This window comes from Ammospiza caudacuta, chromosome 3 (genome assembly GCF_027887145.1).
Source record: "Ammospiza caudacuta isolate bAmmCau1 chromosome 3, bAmmCau1.pri, whole genome shotgun sequence".
In the NCBI taxonomy this organism is placed as follows: Eukaryota; Metazoa; Chordata; class Aves; order Passeriformes; family Passerellidae; genus Ammospiza; species Ammospiza caudacuta.
Window position 1 is genome coordinate 94,527,902 of NC_080595.1, and position 20,031 is coordinate 94,547,932.

Consider the following 20,031-nt stretch of genomic DNA (forward strand, 5'->3'; position numbering starts at 1 on the left):
GTTGTGCTCAGAGACTTTTTTTCTGCAAATTAAGTATATACATTCAGATGCCTGCACTTAGGTAACACAGGAGCTGAAACAAAGGCCTCACACCCACATCTCCCTGGGGATCACACAGACAAGTTTGCAGTGCTCATTGGGATGAGACAAGTCACTTGTCACCAAAGAAATTAATTTCTTTTAAGAATCTTGCTCTTCCTAAATAATGGGAATCCCTGAAATAATTAGTTCCTTTTCTTCCATGGAAGAAAGGGATAAAGGATTTAAATTATGCAATTCTGACAGTGACTGTGGTAATTATACCTCTTCAATGCATAACAGATTGTTTTCACAGATGATGTAGATTTTATTAAAAAACAGTTTCAGGATTTGTTTTCAACAGCAATGTAGACTTGAAAAAATGACCATGTTTACAGGAGAAGCAGGGGAGACCTGAAACAAATTAGCACTTAAATTCTGTCTGTGCCAAACATTTTTTTCCCCAATATGAAGCAAGGAAGGAGAAGACATTCACTGCTTATGTTCATCCCCTGAAAGCCCAGGTGACAGCAGGAGAATGTGCATTCAGGGCCTGACCTTGGGCTCACTGATACCAAAGGAAACAAAAGGTAACACTTTGCTCCTTGACATCACCCCTGGATTTCTGCATTACAGAATTTCATGCTGGTTTCATTTTCTTTTTCAAACACTTCTTGAGCCATCACACTCCCATCTCTAAACATCCTTGTGAACATGTCAGTAGAATAACACTCACAGGTCAAAACATTTACATTTAGCTCGTCTGTTTTCCCTGGTTCTTGGCATTTTTTCAAGGCATACTCTGAGGCATTCTGACATTGCCTCTTGTGTCAGGTTCATGTCCTCCTCAACACCCGTGTCTCTCTATTATGCTGCCATTTCTTCTCTTCAGTAAAGGTGAGGAAGAGAGAAGGAATAAAGTGTTTGCTGTCCTTCATTTCCACCAACACATGAAGTCATCCCAAGTTAATAAAAAGACAGCAGGCACTATTTTCAAGTCGACATTTTTGTAAGCGACAGATACTGAAGAGCCCAAGTCAACTTCAGATAAAAAACTGCAGTTCTCATTGTTGTTTCATTCCAGTTTTAACCACCACCCAGGCTAGGCAGTACATTCATTCCCAGCACAGACATCTATACAGCCAATTGTGTACCAAAATAGACACTATCACAGGATCAGCCAGAAGGGTTTTTGTCAGTGCCTAGGAGTTCACACTCTCCTTGCCGGTGACAAAACTGCTGCTAAAACTATTTTCAGCACATTGCAACACAAAAACCTAGGCTGGAAAGAAGAGCTCTCTCACTAAACCTTATGATCAGGAGCATCTTTAAGTTCCAAGGGGATGGATGAGTAGTGGACATAGAAGTGGGCTAAGCCAATTGTACCTCAATTTGCTTTTCCAAGGGTGTGATGCCAAAGCAAGCGCTGAGGCCGTGACACGTAGGTTGCAGCCATGTTTGGCCAGGCCCATCCCTTGCTGAAAACAGTGCCAAGGAAGTGTGGGCTGGACCTACCTTCCACCATACAGAGCAATGAGTACAGTGACAGCTGCTCTGCAAAAGTACTGAAAAATGTTTGTTTCCAGCAGAAACAGGACAGGCAGCTTTGCTAAGCATTACCTGTCTCCTCTGGGCTAATGGGCTAATTCTTTTGCAAGCCCTAGAGAAAGACCTTCTCTACAACAGGGCTGCCTTTGAGGATGCTCTTCCCAAGAGACCACCCATCTTCATCCATCTTCTTTCTACTACAACCTTTGACTTGCACTTGGTTCCCAAGGTGTTTGTGCCACTTCACTGGCAGGATGCAGGTCCACCCTGCATGACCAGGGGACACAGAAGTACGCTAAACCACTGGTGCCCTGCATGCTTTTACATTCTTGGCTTCCTGGCAAAGCTCCCCAGCCATTACTGGGCAAGGGATGGCCAGCAGTTTTCCATTCTGTGGGAACAAGTAGCCAATTTGATGAGAGAAATATGACAAGACAGAAGCATCTTCACTATACAAAATTTTCAACCTAGATTTAAATCTGAGCTGATAGCAGAAGGTTAGGACTGAGCATGAAAGAGGAATGTCCTGCTGAGGCTGTGCCCTCACAGAAGACCAGCAAGGTCAGAAAACTCCACAGGAACCCTGCTTCCTGAACCCAACATGCATTGAGCAGAGTGCACAGAGCCCCAGCCTACACTGGGGGTCTTTCTGCAGCGGCAGGGTCACCTCCAATGCCTAACAGTAAAGAAGTAACCTGTGCCTGAGTGATGCATTCATCCTGCTCTCCTGTCAAGCAACACACCTTAAGAGACACCTCCAGATAACCCCACTTCTCAGGGTCTTGATCTGTCAGCTCCTTTTTCAAATGTTCAGGTTGTGTGAGCATCCCAATACACAATTCACAAGCATTGTTCCAAACTTAGAATTTGATTAAAGAGCTTTACTAGGAAGAGATTCCACTGCATTAAAAAATGTGTATAATAATTATTTTTTTTATAAAAACATGTAATTATTTACTGAGTAAAATTCCACTGTCTTTGGTTCTCACTGTACACAGCCTAACAAGATACAAATTCTGAATTTGCCTCACACTCATTCTCCCCTGAGTACATAAAATTTATTTGCAAACAGTGCCGTGATACCAGACTATTTGAAAGGGGAAATAAAAGCAAACACACTTTCACTTAGGAAGCTGTCTGGACTGCCAAAATTGCTGCATGCCATTATAAATACGACTGTGCATGGAATACAAACAAAAATTGTATCCTGTGTCTTTTTCTGTACAATTTATTCACCTGAGACATATTGTGGTCTTGTTATTTTCCTGTTTTATTAAATGTGACATTGTTCTGTTGGCATTATTCCCAGTGAATGGAATCTGAAGTGAGTGCTGTTCCAAACCATCCATGGCATGGTCCATCAGTCCAGCTAATTTCTCTCTTATGCTGGGCAACATTTTCATTACTATGGTAACTATACAGCTGTTACATGACTGGGGTAGGAAATCAGTTTAGGTCTTTATTTCTCAGTTCCCCAGATCCAAGGGAACTCATGCCTATTCTGCTATATCCACTTATGTTTTGGGGAGCAGGGATATTCACTGATGACTGAACCTCTTTATAGCCACATCTGCAAACTGAAAAACACACACCTGCCACTGTCAAGAAGGCCACACTTTACACCGTCAAAGGGAGCTCAGCCATATGCAGAGAGGCAAGGTTACAGGCATGTTCCACCTCCATGGCATAGGACCGTTTTCAGAGTCGGACTAGAGAAACTAATACAGAGAATCAAAGTGCCTGAAAGAAAAAAGTTCTGGTGCTTTCAGCTTGTGTGTCAGATCAGGACACCTCAGTGCCTTGCTCTAAAACATTGCTTGGCTTTTTAATTGATTTAACTATTACCACAGTCTAAGCTGTCCATTGGTCTCAGTTTATGGCTTCTGGTATAACAACCATGGTTCAAAGGTACCACAAAACCAATCTCTATGACGCATTACAGGCAAAACTAGGAGCATTAAATCTGCTGCACAATTTTACTGGATATCAAAGTAGAGCTCACTCTAAGTTCTCTCCATGGCAACTGATGGGCTGAGGGAGCTGAAACCAGTGTGTTTACTACTTGTAGACAATAAAAGGTTAATAATTGATGAAAACTCATTTCAAGCAGTTCTTTTTAATTGTCCTTAGCTTGCAGTATAAAAATTTAATTTTTTTTTCTGCTACCTCGAAGAATATACAAAATTATAATTCCTAGTTGAAAAAAGTAAGCAGTTATGCACAGGATTCATGCATTTTCTTGACTTCTGGCAAAGGATGAAAAAGGAAAGGAGCTGCACTCAATTTTCCTTTGTAATCATTTTGAAGTAGTCATACTAATCATCAGAAAGAGACTACATAAACGTTTGGCCCTTACGTGCAAGTTTTGTTGCTAGATCTGTATTTTCTATGAATGTTTTAGAAATTATTTTTCAAGGTAATTATGTGCTAGGCTGGGAGAAGCTATTTTTTTTAGTTATAGATACACTGGCATATTTTATTACTAAATTATTCTTGTTTTTCTAAGAGCATGTAAGGAAGTGCTACACAGAATTAAATGCTAACCAAGGTAAGGTATACCCTAGCTCAAGGCCTTATCAAGATTGGCAAATGTCTCCCTTACATATGCAAGACACCATGTTCCTATGTCCTAAATACATCCTAAAGGTCTGTGTTGAGGTTTTATAATCTTAACAAGATGTGTTTTGCTGGGAGATGCTATTTCTTGTCTTAGATAAACTGAAATAAGAAAAAAAGGAGTGCACACCACCTTTGTGTCTGAAACAGAAAGATTTCCAGCTGAAATCTGAGATGGTTGATCTGAATTTAACTTGATTCTGTTCCTCAGTTACTCAGCTTAAGGGGAAAGGAAAGAGAGCAGCATGGAGCAGAGGAGAATGGTGAGCACAGTGTTAGGCACAGGGGACAAAGACACACACACACACCAGTCAGGAGTCCTGTGGAGTACATAAGGAATATAGGTTCATGCATATGAGGTGGTTTGAGACCTTAGGTTGAAGGGAGTAGGGTAGAGAGACATTTTGAGACAACAGCAAGGCAAGCTATGCTAGAGATTAGTGTCACTGGACAAACTGATGTATAAACAAGTGTGAAAAATAATACACCAAACATCTGGTATATTATCAATACAGAATTCCTCCCTTGCCCTTGTTCACTGACCCTCTGTGCCTGTGCAGAACACCTTTGCAAAGGCCTGATCAAACGTCTCCTGAGTGGAGTTTTTGAGAGGTTATGTCTCAAATCTAGAGTCTAGGAGATGAGTTCAAAAGTTAACCAAAACCTTATAGGTTCACATTTAAAACAGCTGAATTATTTATTTATTTTAATATGAATAAAATACATCATAAGGCCTTACTTTAACTGAAGCAGGTAACTCTTCTCTAAAATGGTTTGTCTCCTCTTCATCTTCTATGGAGCTGATGCTCAACATTTTACTTTGTGCTCTGCACTGACCTTCATTTGATCAAGAGGGACACAGTTCAAAGCACAGATCAACAAGACCAAAAGGGAAACAAGATGAGCCCCTTCTCCCCATCCTGAGCTGGTCAATTGGTTTAGCAACTTTTTTCCACTTTACTGAGAATGAGCCAGGCACCACTCCTGACTTAGTGAGCAGAAAGGTGATATCATACTGTGCTTTAACTAACATACCTGTCTTTACAGACTTTGGCAAAAGCTGCTCTTGTATGACTACAATCCAGCTAGCATGAAGTCACTTTTATCCTCTATCATATAATCTCAAGTGCTTTCCCACACCTCCATTTTCTGACAGGTAAATATTTTTGTATCTTTTGCAAGTTGATTCACACTTCTTGTTTTACTTGCTTTTAAATGCACACTAAGTGGATCTTCCTTACCTCATCTCACTGCATTTTAAACTGATTTCTTAATTCCAATAGAGGAAAATAGTTCCAACAGGACCACCTTTCCTATGGGAAGATGCAAATACACTCAGGATTACCACCAGGTACGTATCAGTTAGAAACATTTGCAAGTTGGTGACAAAATCCAGACATTCCTCTTTGACCTCTACATGCCCAATCATCAATAACAGAATCAATACATCCCTTGAGAAGTTACAAAACACACAAGGGAAGTGTATTTCTCATGATTAAATGCAGAAATATATGCAAGTTGGAAGGAGTATTCTGCTATTTTAAGGTTTGACACCATCATCTGCACCCTAGGGAGCGTGTCACTCCCTTCTGGGGCACCCAGCAGCAGCTCCTGGCAGATGCCAGATGCTCAGGCTTGGCAGCCAGCATGGACTTGACAATTCTCTACACCTACTAGAATTTTTTACCTGTGTTGCCACAGCAACTCAGCATGTCCAGTTTGTGTGAAGACAGTAATATGTTTCTATGGGAACTATGCATGCAGGCCTGCCCTAAAATTTCAGCTGGGAAAACATGACATTTATCCAATAACAAGAAAGAAAGGCGGGTAGCTAACTAAGAGAATCTGTATACTGCATACTCATAGGACTGTACTGAGAGACAACCACAGAACATTTACTCTGGCCAAGAACTAAGTAAATCTGGACTCTGACTAGAGTGTTAAGCCACTGATCACACACACTAGGACAGCTAGGTAAAAATATGATTTCTTTTACCCCTCAGTGATTGGCAGCTTTAATATTTATAATATCTGCTTAAGAAGTTGAAAGGGCTGTGGTACAGAGAGTTTGGGGTTTTGTCAATCCCAATTTCTCCAGACTAGCCTAGGAAAATTACGTAACCCCTTCTCCAAGTAGATTTTAATATCTGTAGAATACAAAGTGAAGTAAACTTATTCTTGCTGCTGTTTGTGTGAAAACAGCTATTTTAATAGGACCATTTAAAATAAGATCAGGAAAACCATATATTAACTCTTTAGGAGTGCAGATATATTTTTAAAATAAACATATACTAGAAAAACCTAAAGACAGTTAAAAAACAAAACCACCAAAAAAACCTAAACCTACTTTCACAGTACTATTGTGACTATTTATCAGTACTATTTACATTACTAGTGATCAAAGACACAGATATTGAGACAGATTTAGGCATCAAACTGGGCTGCAGATGTATAGAAAACATTGTCTGACAGGCATAAATGGAAGGAAAAACAAAGAGACAAACAAAAAGGATGATGTTGACAGGTCTGGCTTGTCACTGAACATTTCAAATGGCCCTGAGCATCCTTAATCCCACATCCAGCACAGCTGAACCAGCTCTCAAGACCTGCACAGGCTGTGCTGATTTGAATTCTTGAATTCTAGTGATTACAAAGAGCTCAGAAACGTAGCTCTGCTGCAGGCAGCTCATTTTAGACATCTTGTTTTCAACCTAAATCCTGCTCTGGGGAGATCAAATAGAAAAAAGCATTGAACTGCAAGGTGTTTAATACTTTTTTACGATTTTTTTTCCCCTGTCATTTCACCCCTTGCACACGTAATGCAAAGAATGAAAGAGTGGGAAAGTATCTCAACAAGATCAGTCATGGTACTTTCAATATCATCCTTTAAAGGAATAAAGAAAAGCTGTAAGGTAGCGCTTATATGAGCAGAGATAATTGCTTTGTGTGTAGAACATTTTGATATTCACCTAACCACAGAACACGGTATTGAGTACTGGAAGCACTCAACTCAATACTTTGTTTCTCTTGCTTGTTTTTTAAGTCACACAATTTGCTGTGAGATACACCTGGTGTGAGCACCAGCTCACACACTAACACAGAAAACTTTCAGGAATCACAGAATCATTTAGGTTGCAAGAGACCTCTAAGATCATCAAGTCCAACCTTTGAACAATCACCATCTTGTCAACTAGACCATGGCAGTAATTGCCATGTCCAGTTGTTTTTTGAACATTCCATTGCATGGTGACTCCACCACTTCCTTGGTCAGTCCATTCCAATGCCTGACAGCCCTTGAAGAAATTCTTCCTGATGTCCAACCAGAGCCTTCTCTGGTGCAGCCTGAGATTATGCCCTGTCATCCTGTCACTGGCTGCCTGGGAGAAGAGGCCAACCCCCACTTGGCTTACACTCCTTTCAGGCAGCTGTAGAGTGAGAATGTCTGAGCCTCCTCTCCAGGCTAACAACCCCAGCTCCCTCCTCAGCTGCTCTTCATATGAGTGAGGCACTCTCCAGACCCTTCATCAGCCCTGTTAACCTCTTTTAGACTTGCTCCAGCACCTCAGTGCCATCCTTGCAGTAAAGGGGCCCAGCACTGGACACAGCACTCAAGATGCAGCCTCAGCATTGCAGAGTACAGGGGGACAATCCCTGCCCTGGCCCTGCTGGCCACACCAATGCTGACACAGGCCAGGTGCCATTGGCCTTCTTGGCCACCTGGGCACAGCTGGCTCCTGTTCAGCCATTGTCAACCAGCCCCTCCACATCCTTTTGCACTGGCCTGCTCTCCAGTCAAAACATTTTGTGTCTGTTTGATCTCATCACAAAAAGGTTAATTACAAGAAAAAAACCTTGGCTGCTAGCAGCTCCATTTTAACATCAGCATTAAGGCTGGGATAATTCCTAATGCAAGCAGCCAGACCATGAGCATTGCTGCCTTTAAAAAAAACATTTCACCTTTATTTTAGATGCTCAGCCTGGTGGCCATCACTTTAGGAATGTATTATAAAATTTATGACCTGCAACAAGTCTTTCAAGTATTTGAACAATATAAGCAAAACTTAAAAGATCCAGTTCAGGCATTTTTAACAAATTCTATCATATCTGGATTAGCAAATTGAAGTCAAATGACCATTTGTTGCTGAGCTACTCACACAAAGATCTGTTATCAGTAATAACAGATCTATTCAAAACTCCAAAGAACATCTGAGGCTTTTGGAAGTATGAAAATTAATCCTAAATTACATTTGAAAAATCTTCAAAGTGCCTACTGTTTTGAGAGCCAGACCAGGGGAAAACACACAACTCTGCTTATCTCAGCAGAAAGTTCACTCTGGAACTTGGAAAAATGTCCCTTCACTTAACTGCACTGTAGATACCAAATTATGACTGCTCTCAACCACAGTCTTCTGAAATAACTTGTGACCTATGAGCAACAACTGAAAACCAGATCCTTTTCTAACTTCAAGTCCAATAAACTGAGGAGGGCCACTCAGTTTATTGAAGAGATGACAGTCCAGTTAAGCATAGCCAGTCACTATCAGATAGCAATTTTAGCCTTTTTGAAGGTATAATTAAGATATTTTTCTTGAATGTATTAATGCCACAACTACAAGTCTTGCTTCTTAGGATGAAGAAATATCAATTCAACACAACAGGAAGACAGAAACAGTACTAGATGTCACACAAAACAACACCCACATAAAATAATGACAACATCTAGAAGGGGATGAACAGCTGCTCTACCGCTTTTTTCTCTCAGATACCATTAGGCTGCAGATTACAGCCTCCTGATAACTCATTCTTAATACTGGAGTGTAAAAAACCACACTGATGGAAATAACCTCACTTAATACTAGTGCAACCTGTCAAATATTTATAGATATTTCTGTGGTCCTGACCCTGGTATCTGTGATGTCATGTTTTTATCTTCAGATTGGGTCACAACAAAGGATGCCTGACATCAGTCAAATGGTCACATGGGAAGTTTTGTGAGAGACCAAGAATCCATGGCTCTGTTTTGATTTCTCAGCTGGAGTACTAAGCTTGTGGAAACCTTTCTTTATAGCACTTAAATGAAAATATTTAAAAAATTGCAGAAATACATGAAGTAATGTAAAATTATTATTTTTTTATTATTTGATGTAAATTTTATATTTTACCAAAGGTACTTTTCTTCTCTGTTTACAAAGCCAGAAATGTATCTGGATCACTTGCAAGTCAAATAAGAGACATCAGATGAAAAGGAAAATTTTTCAATGACTGATTACCTGAGTTACAGTGCAATATTTAATTTCAGACAGTATTGCTCTTTGGACTTTTTACAGTAAGAAATAATAAGCTTTATCAAGTCAAAACCTTAATCAGAACTTGTCACAAATTTCAGAATTCTCATGAACCAACAACATGAAACACCTGACATAATGTATACTACACTTTTTTGCTTGCCTCTACAATAAATTAATACCCTGGATGATTTAAATATTAGCAAAAATATTTACAAAAAGAAGATAAAACACAATATAAAACTTCTTTTCCAAGATATGCTTCTTCCAAGAAACAGTTTGGTACCAAGAGTGAAATTACAAGTCTTACAAAATTGTTTCTCACTTATTTAAATTCATGAAGATAAATAAATAACACTGAATTATACAAACAAACATTATATCCTCCTATGTGTTTATGCAGTAAAAGCATGTATCTCTTCTTGAGAGTATCCAAGGTCCTTCAGATATCTGAAAGTCAGAAATCAAGTTGGCAATATTAATATTTGGAACTCAAAACCCAACACAGACACAGATGAAGCATAACTTCAGCACCACTTCCTTGTTTTTATTCAGACATGCACATTCTACTTTATCCCTGCAAATATGTTTAGAAAACAATCAATGCCCAGGAGCTCAGATATGCTACATAAACTTTTTGGGTGATGAAAACAATTTCTAAAAATTAATACAGATGTAATCTGAATTATCTCAGATTTCTCAAGAGGCAGCATAATTATTGGCCAATACACGTTGACTTCAGTAGGACTGCAGAAATGCAAATGACATCATATTCGATATTTTGAAGCTGGGCTTCAATGAATTTCAAGAGAAATTTAGAGGACCTTTTATCTTAAAACATGTATTTAAAAAGGAAAATACTAGGTACAGACACAAATAAATGCATTAATTTTAAAAGAATTGAGAAAAATGCTTCTGATAGAACAACTGCTTTGATCTTCTGTAACCTTATTTATCAAGCTAACACCAAGAAAGAAAGCTTATCTCCTATTATTACAACTTTTCTATGAACATCAAATTAAAAGCAGCATTTAAAACCTTGGGGAAAAAAAGGTCACTGTTAAAGAGTTGCTTTTAGAAAGTTCTGGACAACATACTACGAAAACTCACGAAACTTATACATTGATGATACTTACTCAGCTACACATAAATATAAATATACTCCTCAAGTACAGCACAAGGTGATTTTTTAACTCCTTTTTTTGTCTGTTTAAATTTTGAAAATTTTCTTAGAAAGCAGACAACAGGATGTCATTTTTTAAAGACTACCAAATCAGAAACACTACAGGTGATTAGGTGATCAAATTCTAAAAAATTTCTCACTTTCCAGTTCATTATTTAAAATACTCACTGTACTCCTTGTTCTGTAAAAGGTGCTGGACCACAGATGCAGATAAGCACTTTGGAGTCTCTTCTGCTTCTTTTCGCAAACTCAGACAGAAGAGATGGAGAAATCTTCCCCTGTTTACCTACCCAGTCTTTTGATGGTTGTGAAAGAATGAACTGAACCTCAAACCTGGTAAGGAGAAGAGTATTTCATAAATATTACCCCCAATTACAAATCTGCTACACAAAATGCTAGTGACCATGACACTGATGTTTCCTATGATTACCTTCCTGTTCTGCTCAGCTCCCCACCACAGTATCAGATCTCACAGATATTTAGTCATTCCTACTGATCAAGTCAGTCAAATCACCTTCAATATTGTGTATTTATTTAGCCAAATCTTCCAATGTTAAAAATTCCAGCTTTCTATTTCACCTTACAAAAAGTCCCAGCCATTAAGCTGGGCACCAATTAAGATACTTAAGCACAGATTTTACTATTCCATTAGCACTTTTACACAAACCTTGGTGCAGCTCAGTAAACAAGCAGTGAGATAAGAATGCTTGGCCAAGCTTGTGAAAATGTCAGTACAATTTCAGTAATGAGAAAATACTCATTACTGAACGTTGGTTTCAAAAACTCACTAACAGAATAGTAACTGAGTAAAAACCAAACACTTCTGTATCTGAGGCTCCTATGGAAAGGGAGAGCAGCCTTTTACTGTAAATTTGCACAATGTCTAGACTACAAAGCTTTGAATGTGCCAGACATCACTAGGGTATGAAATAGTATTGATTTTTCACTTCAGTGTTGTGAAGGAACAAGTGGTTTCTACTGAGGAAGAATTCAACTAGGAATTAACCATAAACAAAAAATATTTTTATCACATAAAATCTAAGCAGTGACAATTTATCTTGTGGTAACAGCAAGGGAACTGAAATTAAAGGGTAATCTGATAATCCTCTGTCTTCTGACAGAGAATTATGGCCTGCTGAAATAATTTAACATTACACATGCACTACTTACATTTTAATCTGCAATTACATAGTAATTGAGGGCAAAATGCAGCAATTACTAAGAAAAAAATTAAAGTAATGAGCCTATTTTAACTCTGAATTATAAACATTTTCATAACCAGTAACACCAATATGATTTTTAGAAGACTTCTCTAAATTCAGAATGTTTCTCCTGGGGTACATTCTCCTTCTCTCTTTTGTGTTCCCTTTTGCATAACTATTTTCTATCGTTAAGGCTAAGGCAAATTTTTTCTGCATCAAAAAGCTTCTCAACTTTTTTATTAGATGATTAGATGATTTTAGAAATCATCCAAGCCAACATATCATCTCCAATAACCATCTATTAAACACTGTAAATCAAATCCCTGGCTTCCCATGGGACCTACAGAACATACAACATTGCCTCTGCTATGCATCTGTGAGCAATGGATCTCCTTCCACTCCCTAAGTCTCATCATATTCTTAGCTAAGAGCTTACAGAATCAGAATCTGGCCTTATGCCAAAGCTGAACAGTTAGTCTAAACCCAGGACTTGTTCTGTATACAGAGATGTTACAAGTTGTTCTCCACAAGACTTTTAATTACCTTTCATCTTTAAGAGCTAATTGCTCTAGCTGGTTTCTCCAGAGTATGTCATCCTCAGTTTTGTTGAAGAAGATCAGCTTCACTGTCCTTAAAAAAACAAAACAAAAATTAAAATTAACTGCAGATTGTTTCTGTTAAAGAATCAGAACTTAATGCATCATACAGAAACCTTTTACTTATATTTTTTGTTTTCTCCAGAGGCATTATAAGTCAAAATGAGGCTCACTAAACAAGCTTTGAAAAACTTGCCTGGTATAGATAAAACAGTCCCAAATCAGCTACACTCCATCTTTAAATACTAAAATCATCTTATTCAGAAACTGGAATGTGCCAGAACCTTTACATGCTTCCCAGGGCCCACTTCTCTGAAAACATGGAAAATAAAGCCCACTACACTAAAGTAGTGCTCTAAACAGTGGCACGGTGCACCACAGCATTGAGTGTTACTCAGGTGGTGGAAAATCAATAAAAAGTGCATAGGAAAGCCATGCATTTTATTCATGGGCACAAAAGTAGAAATTGATTATATGGAGAATGGTGCTTTGAGACACCCTATTCCCCAGGGTAGACAAAGGTATCTGCTGCAGTTCTGCTCAGTACTCAGCACTACAACGAACAGAAAATTACAAACTTGGAATAAATTGGTCGCAGTCTTGCTGGAAATAAGGGAGAACACAACTAAAATGAAGAAGTGGAAATTTAGTATGATCCCCACCAGTAAAGAAAAACTGGTTGACAGAATGATAACAAAAATTTAGACAATAAATAAGAAGCTTCATCAACCCTTTGTAAGGAAAGAGAGTGAATCTAACATATTGGAAACTACTTCAAGGGATGTAGATTTTAATGAACTAAAAACACTGGTATGCAAGGTCATATGGAAGACTGCTCAGAAAGAAGAGGTGAAGACCCTTAAAGGATTTTAAAATGGAGGAAGGAGATAGAAAGCTAAAAAATTACCTTCTGAACAAGACTAATGATGAAAGTGGGACACTATATTAAAAGTGAATATGACAACAGAGGGGTAATTTAGGAATGAAAAGCTGGAGACAAAGATACAATGAGCAAGGAGAATCAAGAATAGATTACCAGCATCCTATACTTGAGAAGAGTATTAGCCCTCTACCTAGTGTTTAGTGTCTTTGTGCTTCAGTCTTCTTTAAGAAATGTACCCACCTGACTGCAGTTATATACAACCAGTAAAAGGAGCAAAAAATCCTCATCTGAAAAAGGAAGCATAGAGGACCAATATTCTTTTATAGATAATACTTGGGCCAAATTTAATTTGACCTGTAAGAGAGGAAACAAGGCTGCAGAAAATGCATCATGACTTGATGCACAAAAGGATAGTGCAGCTATGAAGGGAACAAATTGTTTTGCCCATTTACAATAGGCAAGAAATAGACTGACAAGACAATAGGCAGACTTTGTCTAGACAGTAAGAATGAAAATCCAATTGTCTAAGCCCATTACAGCAGATGCTGCCCAGGAAAGCTGAAGATTCTCCAGCATTCACAGTGCAGCCCCAGAGGTTCAGCACCACTCACCCAGCACTCCAGACAGAGGTTGCTTTGGCACCCTCAGGAGTCAAGTCTGTCATTGTACAGATTATTCCTCAGCTTTCTGCAATTTGTGTCCTAGCATATACAAACCAAGCTTATGGCTAGTTACTTTGCAAAGTAAGATCATTCTATGCAATACTGCTCATATATATACACACATATGTATCTCATACAGATAAACATACATATATTAAAGACAGTCTGGGAGTACTTTCCCAAAAAATAAATTGAGGGTTAAAGAGCAAATGTAAGGCCAAGGAACCAAATTGCCTAGAACAGTCAGAAAAACAAATCCTTAAAAATGGAACTTGCCTGAGTTCAAGTCACTCCAGCACCTAACTAGCCTCCACAGCAAGAAGGAAAAATTCATTTACTCTGACTAGTAAGGAAACAGATGCTGCTGCACCCTAAACTAACACTGAATTCCCATATGAAATTGTGCCGAAAAGAGCTAAAAATGTGTTCCCACTCTGTCAGATGCTAGACTCATCCTTTGGCTTCACAAAGCCAGTCAACCACTTTTTATCTGCTACTGACAATACAGGACATTTTGGAAGAATCAAACAAGAATCAAAGTCTCTTTGCTCACAAAACAGGATTATATGTAACTGCTGAAATATAACAATCTAAGAATAGTGTCTGGATTTGGGGTTTGTTTTTTTGGAAACAAACTTTTGCAGTCTATGTCATCCTTCGTAGCTTTAGTATGAAGATTAGTGTACAATAATCTCTCTGTTTCAAAAGCAGAAGTGCTAGTTCTGCAAGACATAACCTGTTCCCTTGAGCAAGAACAAGTAATGCTTTCTTCTGTAGATTTTACAGAGTACAGAATGCATATGCAATACACATCTTTTCATGAGTTCAAATATACTTAATGTTGTATTTACATAAGTGACATATAAATCTGTGAAAACTGGAACTCATCTGGGAACAATGTGTTACTGCTGCTTAGCAGTAGGTAAAAACCATTAGCTAACTATTCTAATGTATCAGAGAGAAGACAATAAGCAAATAAGTGGAAGTTGCCTCAGCCTCAGACAGATTCTTCCCTAAAGCATGCCAGAAAAATGCTTTCATACCATTTTATTGTGTTAATTGTTTTATTAACACTGAAGCTTGTGTGTCAAGAAGTCCACATACCTCAGACAGCTGACTTCAGTCAGAGCAAAATTCAGCAGCTTAACCATTGGTGTGAAACCTGTGCCTCCTGCCAATAAAAGCAGATCTTCTGAAGTTTGAACTTGTGACTTCTTGAAGTTGCCTTCAGGATTGCTGACAGAAATATAGTCTCCTTTATTAAAAAATAAAAAGTAAACATTAATTTGATGAAAACAGGCTAATTAGCATTCTGATTTTTTAAAGGCCATTTCATATTGCCTTCATCTTTGTAATATTAGGGTTTCTTTCAGAAAGGTACTATACACATAAGGATCATTCTTGTTAAAAGAAGAGATGTACAAATAAAATGTTTTGCCTTGATGAATTTTACACAATGAGAACACAAACATTTGCAAAGTCAGTATTAAAAATGTACCTCGGTATCTGAAACAGAAAAGGAAGTACATCCTAAGTCCCATAAAACAGACCTCCCTTCTTTGTGCAAAAGTACAAGAAGTTGTTCTCAGAGCATATGACATCAAAGCCATCAACTATGATGTGTGATACAGTCCACAAACATCACTCAGGAGAGAGCTTTCTGTAATGGACAACTCCTGTTTACAGTGAGGACAAGCCTTTACACTCAGGAAATGGAGAGTAAGATTTAAAAGAAGTTTTAAGTAATTCCTGATTGAGCAGGTAAACAATCCGAACATCACAAGACTCAGACAAATACTCACTGAATCTTGAAAAATAATGCAATTGTTGCAAAACCAAACACAACCCCCCAGCATATATTTACCAATTTGTAGGTGGTCAAGTGCCTGTGTGAACAGTCCATGGGAATAAATTTTAATCATTAAATATATATGCACACCATCATGGCAAGGTGGTTCTTGGAAATCCAGTGGCAAAAAAGGCAACACAGGTGTGTATGGTTTTACTACCTCTGTCCCTAGAGAGCAGACAGAAATACAGCTCAAATAATATGAAAAGTACTCTACATACAGATACTACAAACAAATACCAAGATAAGCAAAGAGTAAATAAATAACCTGTATATACCATAAAAATAAAACCATCCCATGCTTTTGCACAAGTTATTACTTTCCACTGCACCAGTTTTTATTACAGTATTGGAAGCCTTCTACTTCCAATTAAAAACTTGACTATGGTATTTCCATGCTACTTAGCAATTCAGGACACAGGATGAAAAGATCTTGAGTCATCCCCAAAGAATACGAAAATCTAAACATTTTCATTAATTTTCAAGTATCACAGCTTGATTTATTTTAAATCTAAACAGCAGATTTTTAATACTGCAGAAGTATATTTTCTTGCAGTATCATTTCAAAAAGCTATTGTATAATGCCAGTAATACCTCAAGAGCTGGACACCACTAAAGAATGAGGAAGGGAGGAGGAGGAGGAGAAGGTCATAACAGTTCTAAATTAATGGATGTTTAAAAATTCTTCCGAGAAGTCTCTACCATGTATACTGCAATCTAAGTGCAGTGACCAGTATAACTATTAATATGCAAATTTTAAGAAGTACCCTTTAAAATAGTAAATTGGCTATTTCTTTGACCTCCTGTTTTCTAAGCTTCTGTAAAATTTTGAAGAATAGTACATAGAAGAAAAGCACATGATTTTCAAGACACATTCCTCTCATAACTTCACATTATTATCAATATTGCACAACTGGAGTGTAAAGCAGAGTAACCATGACTACCATAAATCCCTCAGAAGAAAAAAAAAAAAATTGCAACAGTACCCTCCTCACTTCAAAAAAGCTGCAAACTAAAAGGAACTGACTAATGATACATATACATGCACTGCATACATATACAATAACCTCCCCACACTTCAAAGATGAACAGCACTGCTTTGGCTTTTTTTAAAGGAAGAGATGGCAGTAGAGACCACCAGTAGGGTCACCAGTAAATGCCAGCCATCTCAATAACTAGCTTTCCATTAATATTAATCCAGTCAGTTCATTATTAAGTACTGATTGTGATCCTGGAAGCAGAGACTTGCTAACGACAATCAGGGAGTTAGTGGCCATGGACTTGGCATTTTCCCAACACTATGAAAAGGATTAATGAAAATACATCCATTACAACATTCTCAATTTTTCTTACCTGCAATAATGTGTTTGAGGTAAACATGTTGTCCAGTAGGAACACGGAGATGTGTTCCCTTAGGCAACATTAGGCAGAAGAGTTTGGTGTCATGGGTAACTTCTGTCTTAGAAACCAACTTGCATTTTCTGTAGAACAGTCCTAAAAACATTTTATTTGTTAGTTAAGTCTCAATCTGTCATTCTGTAATTATGTATCTTTCAACAAGAGAAACAAATGTGTGTATTTCACTATATACTTATAACAAGACAATAAACAGATGCTTCTTGTATGATTACTTATAACAATTTTTATAATTTTGGACTAAGGACTCATTTATAATGTTATTTTAAGAGCCTCTGAGTTATTGACTGGGAATAAGTAGAAAAGCACCAGAAACTATCAGAACCATATGTACCACACTGCACGTGCACTGAGCTCCCCTGGGGTGTACATGGGTACACACCTAAGCAGACCAAAAGCAGCTGGTGGGATGCAAATGAAACAGAAACCAGCACAGCACCAGACTGCCCACAGCCACCCAGCAGGCTGAGGGAGGTGATTCTGCACCTCTGCTCTGTTCTTGTGAGCCCTCATCTGGAGTACCATGTTCAGCTCTGGGGTCCCCAACATAAGAAGGATGTTGTGGACCTGCTGGAGCAAGTCCAGAAAAGGGTCACGAAGATGAACAGAGGGCGGGAGCATCTCTCCTGTGAAGATACACTGAGAGAGTTGGGGTTGTTCAACCTGGAGAAGAGAAAGTTCCAGGGAGCTTATAGGAGCCTCCAGTAAAAAAGATGATCATGAGTAATTTTCTCTCTTCTACCTTTAGGAGAGCATTTTTCAGCCAGGCCTTTGTTTCAGCACTGCAGTATTTTAGCTCCAACCTGGAATACCAGTGTGATGACAGCACCACACTGCCTAAACAGGTTTGTAACTCAATCCCAGTGGATATTTTTATGTAAAGGCTCTCAAAATTTGGTAGGTTCACGTATGACAATACTTGAGCATGACACCCTTCTAACAACACTTTCTACATTGGAGCAATTTCAGTGAAGTAACGTTTTATTCTCCCTTTTTTTCCATGGTATTGAAAAATACTCATGTTGCTCACATGAAAAGCTGAGCTACTCATGAAACAGGATAAGATGCAAAGGAAATTCCAACCAGGCATCACCATGAGGATGGTCTGGTCCAACACTGGGACAGCTGCTCAGAGGGAGTCTGTCCTTAGAGGTATTTAAACCTTGACTGAACAGCTTTGAGCAGGAGGTCAGAGCAGATGACTTCCAGAGCTCCCCTTCAGCTAAGTCAGTCTACAATTGGCATTTTTCTGCATACTCTGGTTTTCTTAAATTATTCAAATAGCTACTAGTGAGTTATCCACTACAAATGCCTGCAGAAACACGATGTAAAGCTTCTGACATGGAATAAATATTTCTTTATTAAGATTTTCTCACATCTTTCATCTAACATCCTACAAATTCCTTCTTTTGAATGAACAAGCATTTCAGATAAATCAAAAGAATGCCAAAAGCCCTGAAAAAATGGAAGTCAGTAATTCTACTTCATACCAATCTTGAAGTAAAACAAAACATCATCTCTCCAGCTATAGAAATATTATGAAAAGTTTGTGGAAATTTGTTTTCTATCCTTCTTTTGAGAAACAATACACAATAAGATTGCAAAGTACAGTAGTCAAATAAATATGCCAAGACTGCTGTCAATTCTGCAGACTTAAAAATTGCTTAAAAGGATGTGTGAGGTTGGTAATGTAACCCTTAACACTCATCAGCTAATACTCTTACACATATTTGGGCGTGGAGAAAGAAGTTAAAAAACTGATTCATCAACTGATTCACTGTTCCCTGACAATTTTTTCACCTTTCCAACCTGACTAATTCCAACCTTTTCCTCATAAATAACCTTTATCTCTCTATTTTTAATACACATATTTTCACAATTGCCATACAGAACTTTCGTCCTGATTCATCCAATATAACTTTCGAAAATTTTCTAAGTAAACTTCTACTTTAGATTGTAGTCTTTGCTACATTAACTAAAATTAGTTCATTATCAGTCATTCCTATAAAATCTGTGGCCACAAGCAAAAATAACTGTCAAAGCAGAAAAGCCTTTCAACAAAAGGAGCTAGCCCCTAGTAGCAAGCTGAAGCCAACCAGTTGGTTTTGTCAACCCACAAAGCCATGTTACTGTCAGATGCCAAAGATTTATAATTTGCTACTATACAGAAGCAAAAGGTACTGTTCTCTCATCTTGATGTCAGTGTCTAGCAGCAAATCTCAATTTTTCAAAGTGACCAAAGTAGTTAGTGAGCAGATTAGGTTGAATTAAACACTTTGTAGGCATCAAGTGGCAGAACTGCAGCTCCTGATCTAGGAGAAGCAGCCCTGCAGCCTCTCACTACCAAAGGCTTGCCACAAAAAAGCAATACAATCATGGGCTAGAGACATCAGTCTCTAAACTCATCTTCCACTGGATTCAAGAACTACAGTACCTTGATTTATAGGCATACAAATTCAGTTTTAGTAACAGAGCTGCTGTACAGATAACGATAGCTTTTGGAGAGTATCACCCTTCTGCATAATGCATGTTCTTCCTTGTCATGAAAGGGAGCTTGAGAATTTTTCTTTAATGATGTTTTTTTGCTTTTCTTCAATGATAAAACTTCAGTGACAATTCTTATTTCTTAGTTATTAGTCATAATCCTAGTGATGCTGCAGTGGCAACATTAGCCTGTTGGCTTGGGAAAAAAATGAATAGCTCCACTACCCTTCCATCTCAGGTAGAGGAATTCCACCCTATTCTCAGAAAGCATTTACCACCCAAACATGCC

General features: G+C 38.2%; 1 protein-coding gene across 1 annotated transcript in view; it reads right to left on the reverse strand.

The window, feature by feature from the left end:
- Positions 1–9,293: 9,293 nt before the first annotated feature.
- The window catches only part of LOC131555512 (cytochrome b5 reductase 4), a 32,033-nt gene continuing 21,295 nt past the window's right edge, over positions 9,294–20,031 (reverse strand). The window contains exons 11-16 of the mRNA XM_058801554.1: positions 17,196–17,336; positions 15,858–16,010; positions 15,098–15,248; positions 12,396–12,482; positions 10,819–10,983; positions 9,294–9,917 (exon numbers count right to left, since the gene is read on the reverse strand). Coding sequence (XP_058657537.1) covers positions 9,863–9,917; positions 10,819–10,983; positions 12,396–12,482; positions 15,098–15,248; positions 15,858–16,010; positions 17,196–17,336 — 752 coding nt within the window. The 3' untranslated portion in view covers positions 9,294–9,862. The remainder of the gene's footprint in view (positions 9,918–10,818; positions 10,984–12,395; positions 12,483–15,097; positions 15,249–15,857; positions 16,011–17,195; positions 17,337–20,031) is intronic.